Source organism: Palaemon carinicauda, chromosome 11, assembly GCF_036898095.1.
Source record: "Palaemon carinicauda isolate YSFRI2023 chromosome 11, ASM3689809v2, whole genome shotgun sequence".
NCBI classification, from domain to species: domain Eukaryota; kingdom Metazoa; phylum Arthropoda; class Malacostraca; order Decapoda; family Palaemonidae; genus Palaemon; species Palaemon carinicauda.
In genome coordinates this window covers 33,525,105-33,537,043 of record NC_090735.1, presented here as the reverse complement: position 1 = coordinate 33,537,043, position 11,939 = coordinate 33,525,105, and the positions used below count along the sequence as shown (strand labels likewise).

The 11,939-nt window shown below is 45.0% G+C and overlaps 2 protein-coding genes across 2 annotated transcripts; both read left to right on the top strand.

Moving 5' to 3' along the window:
- Positions 1-4,849: 4,849 nt before the first annotated feature.
- On the top strand, positions 4,850-5,598 carry LOC137649238 (loricrin-like). Its single transcript, XM_068382224.1, has 2 exons — positions 4,850-4,872; positions 4,908-5,598. Exons 1-2 carry the CDS (start codon positions 4,850-4,852, stop codon positions 5,596-5,598), a joined length of 714 nt encoding a protein of 237 aa, XP_068238325.1.
- A 1,712-nt stretch (positions 5,599-7,310) lies between these two features.
- LOC137649237 (uncharacterized PE-PGRS family protein PE_PGRS20-like) lies at positions 7,311-8,743 on the top strand. The gene is made up of 3 exons (XM_068382223.1): positions 7,311-7,446; positions 7,613-8,428; positions 8,469-8,743. The coding sequence occupies exons 1-3, from the start codon at positions 7,311-7,313 to the stop codon at positions 8,741-8,743; spliced, it is 1,227 nt and encodes a 408-aa protein (XP_068238324.1).
- Positions 8,744-11,939: the final 3,196 nt, after the last annotated feature.

The window sequence follows — 11,939 nt, the reverse complement described above, 5'->3', positions numbered from 1 at the left end:
AGAGTGGCTGTTGCTGTTGTTGCATAAGGCAGTGTGGGTACATAGCTATAATTGTGCTTTGCATTATGTACATTGTCATCGTGATAAATTGCAGAAGGTACATTGCTTCCTTTTCAAGGTGTAGAGCTGGTACACCAGCACCATTGTTCTCTGTAGATTGGTATATCACAGCTATTGCATGTTGCAGGATAGTTATATTACTTATAGCTGAATACATTGGATCATTATTGCAAGGTGTAGTAGGCCTTCATTATTCGCAGGGATTAGTTAATAAGACACCCGTGAGATTGAAAATATGGGAAGATCGAGATTTCGTGAAAATTTGGTTCTCTAGTGTGGGTCAACTCATAACCTACCAGCCTCCTAATCATTGCTGAATGCGATCAACTAACACACTTGGTAACTCGCTGTACTATGCTATATTGTTTTCACGCTTCTATAATATCATTAAAGTTCATATTGCTTTTCAAGGTTAATTTTATAATAAATTAGTGTTGTAATAGAATATAAACACTTCACTCACTGTAAAACTGGTGTATTGTAGGTACAGTACTCTATACGACACCGCCACACTTATATCAACGAAAGACTGTCATTTTTATCTAATAACACTTGCTGATACTGTAGTGTATATTACTGTAATGTATGCACAGTACTATCACTAAAGTCAACTCACAACCCTACAACTCTAATAAAGAAGCATACACAGTACTGTATCCACTGTACTGTTAAGGGCGGTGCTAGTTTTGTTTACACACTCCACACAATATTTATAAACAATGATAAATATAAAAGAAAAAGTAACAAGGACACAACCAACCATTTTCGAATGTATTTATACACAGTAACATCTCGTGATGAATGCTACTGTTCTTAAGGCATAGACTGGCTGGTGGCTGCATTCATTACTTTTATACCGTAAATACATTAAATATAGGTAACATGCTGTGCATGTACAATACGTGCTTATATGAATACAGTTAATATACACAGCATAATACAGTAATATTTAAAAAGGTCTGATATTATATAACTTACCGGAAAATAATTCTACATAGACATAGTTGGCGAAATGAAGAAGGATAAGCCATGCAGTTACAAATGGACGAACGATGACATGAACGATGAAGGAACGTAATTGCACATCCTGATACTTCTACGTGGTCAAGTTATCTCTTATTGAAAGATGCAGTTCTTAACCCTGGATAGGTACGCTCCTCGGACACCCCTTTAAAGGTATACTCGGACGCGCTCGACCCCGACGCCAAAAAAAATTCTTGAAAAATCAGTTTTTGCAGTAACCTCCTTTTTTCTTTTGCCAAAAAAAACTTCAATGAATGCTTAAAACAACTGTAAAGATAAATACTACTCATCTGCAGAAAAACTATTTATAATGAATATTTTAAAAAATTAAGTAGAAAAAAAGACCTTTCATAAAAATTCATAAAAAAAAGTTTATACATATATACACAAATCCTTTTAGGAATTGATTCTTGAATGTTTAGGACACCTTTTGATGTATTTTGGATGAAGTCAGACCCATGGAGGTGAAGATCTGAAATGAGAAAAAAAGGGTAACTTTTTTTGGCCAAAAAAAATTTGTTCAAATTTCATGAATTTTTTTGGGTACCCAAATGAAATAGGAAGTGGCTAATTTTTTAAGGGAATAAACATATGTTATCCTAAAATAGAAATATGTAAAAAAATCTTCATTATTTTGTAAATTACATTTATATCAGGGGCCATATCTAAAGGTAATTTTTTGAGTACTTAGAAATTTCGATAAAAAATACATATATTTAATATAAAATATGATATTTATGCAGGTACAAATATACCAAAATATCACAAATTCTATAGGGAACAATAATATATATAGATAGGGCAACTTACGCTTCGGATATGTCCACAAAATGGCCGCCAACCACACTGAATCAGACTCCCTAATCTGCCACTTGAAATGTAGGAAGGGTATGTCAATTTCAAGGTGTTATTTACTAATTTAATTTTTCTTGGATATGCATAAAAATTGTATGGTGGGTTGCTGGATAATTGTCGATTATTTTACGACTATAAAATTAAAATTCTGACCCAAAAAATTTTTTTTGAAGGGAAATAAAATCGAAAAAAAAATGTAAAACAATATAATATTTTAGCTAAAAAAATTTGATGATATTCAATCAAAAAAGAAGTAAACAAAATTTTCCGACAAATAAACATCTAGAGGAATCATTACTCTGTGATAGTTCCTTAGTACGTAGTAATTTTGAAAGAAATGGGAAAAAATGAAAAAGTGGCAATCGCAGGAAAATCGAACACATACCTATATATACGCCATATCTGGCTAAAAATAAAGATAGGCATGGGTAGCCAGATCATCTAGAAACACTTTCCAACACTATAAAAATAAAAGTTTTGCGACACTACTTGCCAATTCCTTACGGTAACATGACTAAGCAAAAAAATGCAAAACAAATAAAAAGGGGCACTCGCGGAAAAATGGCCAACATTCTAATATACGGCATTTCAGAAAAAAAAATTCAGCCACGTGCTAGGCAAACCATCAAGGCACATTTTCCGACAAATAAACATCTAAATGAATCATTACTCTGTGATAGTTCCTTAGTACGTAGTAATTTTGAAAGAAATGGGAAAAAACGAAAAAATGGCAATCACAGGAAAATCAAACACATACCTATATATACGCCATATCTGGCTAAAAAAAAGATAGGCATGGGTAGCCAGATCATCTAGAAAATCTTTCCAACACTATAAAATTATAAGTTTTGCGACACTACTTGCCAATTCCTTACGGTAACATGACTAAGCAAAAAAAGGCAAAACAAATAAAAAGGGGCACTCGCGGAAAAATGGCCATTCTAATATACGGCATTTCCGAAAAAAAAAATTCAGCCACGTGCTAGGCAAACCATCAAGGCACATTTTCCGACAAATAAACATCTAAATGAATCATTACTCTGTGATAGTTCCTTAGTACGTAGTAATTTTGAAAGAAATGGGAAAAAACGAAAAAATGGCAATCACAGGATAATCGAACACATACCTATATATACGCCATATCTGGCTAAAAAAAAAGATAGGCATGGGTAGCCAGATCATCTAGAAACACTTTCCAACACTATAAAAATATAAGTTTTGCGACACTACTTGCCAATTCCTTACGGTAACATGACTAAGCAAAAAAATGCAAAACAAATAAAAAGGGGCACTCGCGGAAAAATGCCCAACATTCTAATATACGGCATCTCAGATAAAAAAAAAGACATGCACGTGTTAGCCCAACCATCAAGGCACACTTTCTAACACATAAACATGAAAAAAAAATCAATAATATACGGCAATTCCTTACTACGTAGTAAATTTTTACAAATATTGAAAAAAAAACAGAAATTGGCAACCACAGTTAAATACCCAATATACCAATAACTACGTCGTATCTGACAAAAACAAAGTCACGCATGGGTAGCCAGATCATCTAGACACACTTTCCAACACTAAAAAAGCAAAAGTTTTACGACACTATTTGGCAATATCTTACGGAAAAATGACTTGGCAAAAAAAGAAAAGAAATGAAAAAGGGGCAGTCGAGGTAAAAGGGTCCTCGTGGTGATGAACGACATTTTAACTAAAAAAAAAATCATGCACATGGTAGCCAAACAATCCACCAAGACCTTCCACAACTGATAACCTATACAAGTTGCACCATTCTACGACAATTTCATAATACGTAATAACTTTGATAATTATGCAAATTACCTTAGAAGGGTAAACTCGGTCGCGCTCGACCCCGACACGTCTCAGAAATCGGGGAAGGAGTACAGCTACAGCAATGCACATCTGGACACTACTAGAGCGTGTAGGGGAGACACCTACTGCAGGTCGATCACCCACAAATTCAGTCACGGGGGTGAGTCCCGTGAGAAAAACCTCTTTTTTTTTGACGCTCGGGGTCGCGGACGACCCACCGTACCTTTCCAGGGTTAAGGCATCAACTGTTTGGTGGTTGTGTCTATCTTATATACTGTTCATACTAGCAATAACACTGAACACTGCACTGTATAAGGAGTAAAAATAAATGTAAAAAACTACGGTAATTAGTTATACACATTTAAAAAAAAAACACTTGCAGTGCTGTACATGAACAATACGTACTTACATCAATAATGTTAATATAAATAGCGTAATAAAGTAGCATTAACAAAAAACAAACAAAAAAAAAAGTTCAAATATTATATTATAACTTACTGGAAAATATTCACAATGGGGCACAGTAGGCAAGATGGAGAGAAAAAAATCGTGCAGTTACAAATGGTTGAAAAATTAAATGGATGATGATGGGGCGTAAATAGACAGCCTGACACGTCTATGTAGACAAGTTATCACCACTATTAACTGTTGTAAATAGGAAATTTAATATAGTACAGTACTAATAATGAAACAGTAATATACATCAAGTCCTTACTGACACTACAGTACATATGCAAAAGATATGATAACTTTAATGCAAATTTAAAAGAGCTTATATGTTACATACTGTTATTCTAGTTTAATTAAAATATAATTTTTTCATTAAATTTAAATGACAGTAATCATTCTCTACAGTACATTAACTTTTATTAGTTTTTAAAATATGTTATCATAGATTCTGGTACAAGGGGAGGAGGATTGTCTACGTCACCTTATTATCAAGCTTCACTGGGGTTGCTAGAGGAGGGGTTGCAGGGTTCCAAATTCAGGAGACTCCGTGGCTCAGTGGTTGGAGAAGGAGGTGGTGATGGCGGCGGCTCAAAGGGTTCGGTTGGAGGAGGTGGTGGTGGTGGTGGTGGTGATGGTGGCAGCTCAGAGGGTTTGGTTGGAGGAGGAGGAGGTGGTGTTGAAGGCGACAGCTCAGAGGGTTTGGTTGGAGGAGGAGGTGGTGGTGGTGGTGGTGATGGCCACGGCTCAGAGGGTTTGGTTGGAGGAGGCGGTGGTAGTGGTGGTGTTGGCGGCGGCTCAGAGGGTTTGGTTGGAGGAGGAGGAGGTGGTGGTAGTGGTAGTGGTGATGGCGACAGCTCAGAGGGTTTCGTTGGAGAAGGAGGAGGTGGTGGTGGTGGTAGTGGTGATGGCGACGGCTCAGAGGGTTTGGTTGGAGGAGGAGGAGGTGGTGGTGGTGGTGGTGGTGGTAGTGGTGATGGCGGCGGCTCGGAGGTTTTGGTTGGAGGAGGATGTGGTGGTAGTGGTGGTAGTGGTGATGCTGGCAGCTCAGAGGGTTTGGTTGGAGGAGGAGGTGATGGTGGTGGTGGTAGTGGTGATGACGGCGGCTCAGAGGTTTTGGTTGGAGGAGGAGGTGGTGGCAGTGGTGATGCCGGCAGCTCAGAGGGTTTGGTTGGAGGAGGAGGTGGTGGTAGTGGTGATGCCGGCAGCTCAGAGGGTTTGGTTGGAGGAGGAGGTGGTGGTGGTGGTAGTGGTGGTGGCGGCTACTCAGAGGGATTGGTTAAAGGAGGAAGTGGTGGTAGTGGTGATGCCGGCAGCTCAGTGGGTTTGGCTGGAGGAGGAGGTGGTGGTGGTAGTGGTGGTGGCGGCTGCTCAAAGGGTTAGGTTGGAGGAGGAGGTGGTGGTAGTGGTGATGCCGGCAGCTCAGAGGGTTCGGTTGGAGGAGGAGGTGGAGGTGATGGTGGTGGCGATGGCAGAGGCTCAGAGGGTTTGGTTGGAAGAGGCAGTGGTGGTGATGCTGGCGGCTGAGATGGTTTGGTTGGAGGAGGAGGAGGAGGAGGAGGAGGAGGAGGTGGTGGTGGTGATGGTGGCGGCTCAGAGGATTTGGTTGGAGGAGGAGGAGGTGTTGGTGGAGGTGGGGATGGCAGCGGCTCAGAGGGTTTGGATGGATGAGGTGGTGATAGTGATGATGGTAGTGATGATGGCAGCTCAGAGGGTTTGGTTGGAGGAGGAGGAGGTGGTGGTGGTGATGGCAGTGGCTCAGAGGGTTTGGTTGGAGGAGGAGGTGGTGATGATGGTGATGGCGGCGGCTCAGAGGGTTTGGATGGAGGAGGAAGAGGAGGAGGAGGTGGTGGTGGTGGTGGTGGTAGTGTTGATGGCGACGGCTTAAAGGGTTTGGTTGGAGGAGGAGGAGGTGGTGGTGGTGGTAGTGGTGATGGTGGTAGCTTAGAAGTTTTGGTTGGAGGAGGAGGTTGTGGTAGTGGTGATGCTGGCAGCTCAGAGGGTTTGGTTGGAGGAGGAGGTGGTGGTGGTAGTGGTGATGACGGCGGCTCAAGAGGGTTTGGTTGAAGGAGGAGGTGGTGGTGGTGGTGGTAGTAGTGGTGATGGAGGCAGCTCAGAAGTTTTGGTTGGAGGTGGAGGTGGTGGTAGTGGTGACGGCAGCAGCTCAGAGGGTTTGGTTGGAGGAGGATGTGGTGGTGGTGGTTGTAGTGGTGGTGGCGGCTGCTCAGATGGTTTGGTTGGAGGAGGAGGTGGTGGTAGTGGTGATGCTGGCAGCTCAAAGCGCTTGGTTGGAGGAGCAGGTGGTGGTGGTGGCGATGGCAGCGGCTAAGAGGGATTGGTTGGAGGAGGAGGAGGTTGTGGTGGTGATGGCGGCAGCTCAGAGGGTTTGGTTGGAGGAGGAGGAGGTGGTGGTGGTGATGGTGGTGGCTCAGAGGGTTTGGTTGGAGGAGGAGGTGGGGATGGCAGCAGTTCAGAGTGTTTGGATGGAGGTGGTGGTGATGGTGGTGGTGGTCGTGATGGCAGCAACTCAGAGGGTTTGGTTGGAGGAGGTGGTGGTGGTGGTGGTGATGGGTGGCTGCTCAGAGGGATTTGTTGGAGAAGGAGGAGGTGGTGGTGGTGGTGGCGGTGGCTCGGAGGGTTTGGTTGGAGGAGGTGGTGGTGATGGCGGTGGCTTAGAGGGTTTGGATGGAGGAGGAGGTGATGGTGGTGGTGGTAGTGATGGCGGCAGCTAAGAGGGTTTGGTTGAAGGAGGAGGTGGTGGAGATGGTGGTGGTGGTGATGGCGGCGGCTCAGAGGGTTGGGTTGGAGGAGGAATTGGTGGTGGTGATGGCGGTATCTCAAGAGGGTTTGGTTGGTGGTGGTGGTTGTGAAGGCAGCGGCTCGGAGGGTTTGGTTGGAGGAGGAGTTGGTGGTGAAGGTAGTGGTGATGGCGGCAGCTCAGAGGGTTTGGTTGGAGGAGGAGGTGGTGGTGGTGATGGTGGTGGTGATAGCGGCAGCTAAGAGGGTTTGGTTGGAGGAGGTGGTGGTGGTGGTGATGGCAGCGGCTCAGAGGGTTTGGTTGGAGGAGGAGGTGGTAGGTGGTGGTGGTGGTGGTGATGGCGGCATCTCAGAGGGTTTGGTTGGAGGAGGAAGAGGTGGTGGTGGTGGTGGTGGTGGCGGCGGCTGCGTCTCAGAGGATTTCGTTGGAGGAGGAGGTGGTGGTGGTGGTGATGGCGGCGGCTCAAGGGTTGCGTTGGCGGAGGAGGTCGTGGTGGTGGTGGTGGTGGTTGTAATGGCGGCGGCTCAAAGGGTTTGATTGGAGGAGGAGGAGGAGGAGGAGTAGGAGGAGGAGGAGGAAGAGGAGGTGGTGGTGGTGGTGGTGATGATGGCGGCGTCTGAGAGGGTTTGTTTGGAGGAGGTGGTGGAGGTGGTCATGGCGGTGGCTCAGAGGGTTTGGTTGGAAGAGGAGGTGGTGTTGGTGGTGATGGCGGCGTCTCAGAGGGTTTGGTTGGAGGTGGAGGTGGTGGTGGTGGTGATGGTGGCGGCTCAGAGGGTTTGGTTGGAGGAGGAGGTGGCGGTGGTGGTGGTGGTGATGGTGGCGGCTCAGAGGATTTGGTTGGAGGAGGAGGTGGTGATTGCTACAGCTCAGAGGGTTTTGTTGGAGGAGCAGGTGGTGGTGGTGGTGGTGGTGGTGATGGCGGCGGGTCAGACGGTTTGTTTGGAGGAGAAGGTGGTGGTGGTGGTGGTGGTGGTGATGGCAGCGTCTCAAAGGGTTTGGTTGGAGGTAGAGGTGGTGGTGGTGGTGATGGCGGCGGCTCAGAGGGTTTGGTTGGAGGAGGAGGTGGCGGTGGTGGTATTGGTGATGGTGGCGGCTCAGAGGATTTGGTTGGAGGAGGAGGTGGCGGTGGTGATTGCGGCAGCTCAGAGGGTTTTGTTGGAGGAGCAGGTGGTGGTGGTGGTGGTGGTGGTGGTGATGGCAGCGGGTCAGACGGTTTGGTTGGAGGAGGAGGTGGTGGTGGTGGTGGTGATGGCGGTGGCTCAGATGGTTTGGTTGGAGGAGGAGGTGGTGGTGGTGGTGGTGGTGGTGATGATGGCGGTGGCTCAGAGGGTTTCGTTGGAGGAGGATGTGGTGGTGGTGGTGGTGGCGGCAGCTCAGAGGGTTTTGTTGGAGGAGGATGTGGTGGTGGTGGTGGTGGTGGCGGCAGCTCGGAGGGTTTGGTTGGAGGAGGAGGTGGTGGGTGGTGGTGACAGCTCAGAGGGTTTAGTTGGAGGAGGCGGTTGTGGTGGTGGAGATGGCGGTGGCTTAGAGGGTTTAGTTGGAGGAGGAGGAGGTGGTGGTGGTGGTGGTGTTGGTGATGGCTGCTCAGAGGGTTTGGTTGGAGGAGGAGGTGGTGGTGTTGGTGGTGTTGGTGTTGGTGGTGGTGGTGATGGCAGCGGCTCAGAGGTTTGGTTAGAGGAGGAGGAAGTGATGGCGGCGGCTCAGAGAGTTTGGTTGGAGTCGGAGGAGGTGATGGTGGCTCAGTGGTTTGGTTGGATGAGGTGGCAGTGATGGCGGCTTAGTGGTTTTTTTGGAGGAGGATGTGGTGATGGTGGCTCAGAGGTTTGGTTTGAGGATGAATTGGTGATGGCAGCTCAGTGGTTTGGTTGGAGGAGGAGCTGGTGATGGGGGCTCAGTGGTCGGAGGAAGAGGTAGTGATGGCAGCTCAGGGGTCAGAGGAAGAGGTAGTGATGGCAGCTCAGGGGTCAGAGGAAGAGGTGGTGATGGTGGCTCGGGGGTCGGAGGAAGAGGTGGTAATGGCGGCTCAGGGGTCGGAGGAAGAGGTGGTGATGGCGGCTCAGGGGTAGGAGGAAGAGGTGGTGATGGCGGCTCAGGGGTCGGATGAGGAGGTGATGGCCGCTCAGTGGTCGGAGGAGGAGGTGATGGCTGCTCAGTGGTTGGAGGATGAGGTGATGGCTCCTCAATGGTCGGAGGAGGTGGTGATGGCGGCTCAATGGTCGGAGGAGGTGGTGATGGCGGCTCAATGGTCGGAGGAGGTGGTGATGGCGGCTCAATGGTCAGAGGAGGTGGTGATGGCGGCTCAATGGTCGGAGGAGGTGGTGATGGCGGCTCAATAGTCGAAGGAGGAGGTGATAGTGGAAGTTTTACAAGAGGTATAAAAACATCATGAAGGGGAGCTCCTTTGCTGCCGCCTCCTTCTCATCTTGTGGGCTGTAAAACACTCATCCATAGAATTCATTAACTTGATGGCATGCACCCATGAGAAAGTTGAAGGCTGTAGGCCTATTGCTTTAAATCTTCGAACAGCTGTAACATCTCTGCCAACTTCTCGAGCGAGATGCATTCGTCCTCCTTGTCTGGTTCATTGACCACCTCCTCTTCTTCATTTGTTAAATACACTAATTTGGCTAGGTCCTCCTCAGTCAGCTCTTTTTTCATTGCTAACAAGCAATTCCAAGACATAATCCTCAGCCACTTCCTCAAAATCTTTGACTTCATATTCATTGAGAAGGTCAAATCTTTTCACATTCTGTTGGAAGGCTTCATCAGGACTAAAGCTGGAAAAGTTCTTCACACATCCTGGCAACAGAAGTTTCTAATAAACATACAGCTTCTGGCCTGACATCCTGGAATGATTCCTCAACAGCAGACAGTTTGTGATTGTGAATTGCTTCCCTGGCCCATTGCCTAGATGAGGACATTAGTTTTCAGAGGAAAGAACACCACTTGCACATTAGGATTCAATATCCAGCTGGAAGATGGTTGGAGGAGGATGTGATGTTGGCTCACTGGTTGGAGGAGGATGTGATGGGGCTCAGTGGTTGGAGGCGGAGGCAGTGGTGGAATTTTTATATGAGGTATGAAAATCATTGTGATGGGAAGCTACTTTACTGCCTTTTTCATCTCATCTTGTGGGCTGCAAAACCCACATCCATAGAACTCATGAACTTCATGGCATACACCCTTGAAGGCGAGTGCTGTAGGGCTATTTCTTTAAATCTTCGTTCATCCGTGACATTTCGGTCAACTTCTTGAGCGAGATGCCTTTGTCCTCCTTATCAGGTTCATTGGCCTCCTCTTCCTAATGTGTTAAATGGACTAATTCAGCCAGGTCCTCCCCAGTCAACTCTTCGTCATGGCTATCAAGTACTGTAATTTCTTGACATCATCTTTAGCCACTTCCTCAAAGCGTTCAACTTCACATTCCTTCGGAAGGTCAAATCTTTCTTGACATTCAGTTGGAAAGCTTCATTGTGACTAAAGCTGGCAAAGAATTTCACGTACGTTTCCAGTAAACATCACAGACTCAGGCCTGACATCCTGGAATGATTCCTCAACAGTACACAGACAGTTTGTGATCATGAATTGCTTCCAATAGGTCCTCTATAACATCCAGGTCAGGGTAATTATCCATGGCTTCCTAGAGTTGCACCATCACTCAGTTGCTGTCACGAGACTTGAAGTCTTTTTTATTATGCTCTGGCCCATCACTTGGATGAGCACAATGGTGTTCAGAGGAAAGAACACCACTTCCACATTAGGATTCAATACCTGGATGGAAGAAGAGGGTGCGAGAAGATTTTCAAGGGTAAGCAGGATGATAACTCCAACCCTATGTTTGGCTAATATTGCTTAACCTCCGGTATGAAGCAGTAATGAAACCAGTTTAGGAAGAGCTTGCTCATTGTCCACTCCTTACTGTGCATCTAGTACACCAGTAGTGAATTTATGTTCCAACGAAGTGTACAGGGCTTTACTGACTTATTAAAAAGTCATAGCAAATAAGATACCCTGCGTTGTTTCAACCAAAATCAAAGTGCACAATTCTGAGGAACACAGAAAAGGCCCAATTATTAGAATGTGGTTTTGTAATATTTCGTAAAGTGCAGTTATGATAGATAATGCAACTTTTATTTTTTCTTCAATGAGCAACCAAAAATTCTAAAGAATTACGTGCATCAAAATTAGATAACTCCCAAAAAATTTACATCATCAGCCTACCTGCCCTTTGCTGCCTTGAAATCAGGAGCATGGTATTCCTCCTGGGCTATATGTCTTAGGAATCATCATCTTCCAAAAAACCTGTGAAGCAATAAAAATCTTATATATGAATACTATGTATATAGTTCTAACAATACTATGACTAGTATAATTACATGTGAAATAAAACTATTTACATGGTTAAATATCCATGTATATGGTATGTACGCTTATTAACATTTAAGTTAAGCTTACATGAGGTAAGCCCCAGCAATTTAAATCAAGAAAGCAAAGTGAAATAAAACTATTTACATAGTTTAATTAAATCTCCATGTGTATGGTACATACGCTTATTAACATTTAAGTTAAGCTTACATACGGTAAGCCACAGCAATTTAAATCAAGAAAGCAATTTTTTACTGATAGATGTTCATAAACATATTCAAAATTGAAACTTGAATTCTTATACTAATTACATCAAAGTTTAACGTCAAGCATTCGTACCACTTTAACAATTTAAATCAAGGAGGGAAATATTTAATAAATTTATATGAAGTTCATAAGCTTACCAGTTTCATCCATATTGTAAACTTGTTTCGGCTTGAACCTTTCTTCCACAAAGGTGTTCTGAAGCTCATAGTCTGCAGAGACTGACTCCCTTGTAATTTCAAAGTTTAAACTGGTCAAACCTGTCTTTGCTGGCTTAGAAAGACATATGGAGGGATGGGGAATCTTGATTGGTGGACTGCCAAGGTTCATCTTGTGC

Bases quoted from the DNA above. Each gene is read 5' to 3' on its own strand.
- LOC137649237 (XM_068382223.1), top strand. From the start codon at position 7,311: ATGGCGGCATCTCAGAGGGTTTGGTTGGAGGAGGAAGAGGTGGTGGTG. The intron at 7,447-7,612 runs GTTGGCGGAGGA...TGTTTGGAGGAG, and splicing joins GGCGGCGGCTCAAGGGTTGC to GTGGTGGAGGTGGTCATGGC. The intron at 8,429-8,468 runs GTGGGTGGTGGT...TAGTTGGAGGAG, and splicing joins TTTGGTTGGAGGAGGAGGTG to GCGGTTGTGGTGGTGGAGAT.
- LOC137649238 (XM_068382224.1), top strand. From the start codon at position 4,850: ATGGTGGCAGCTCAGAGGGTTTG. The intron at 4,873-4,907 runs GTTGGAGGAGGA...TGAAGGCGACAG, and splicing joins GTGGCAGCTCAGAGGGTTTG to CTCAGAGGGTTTGGTTGGAG.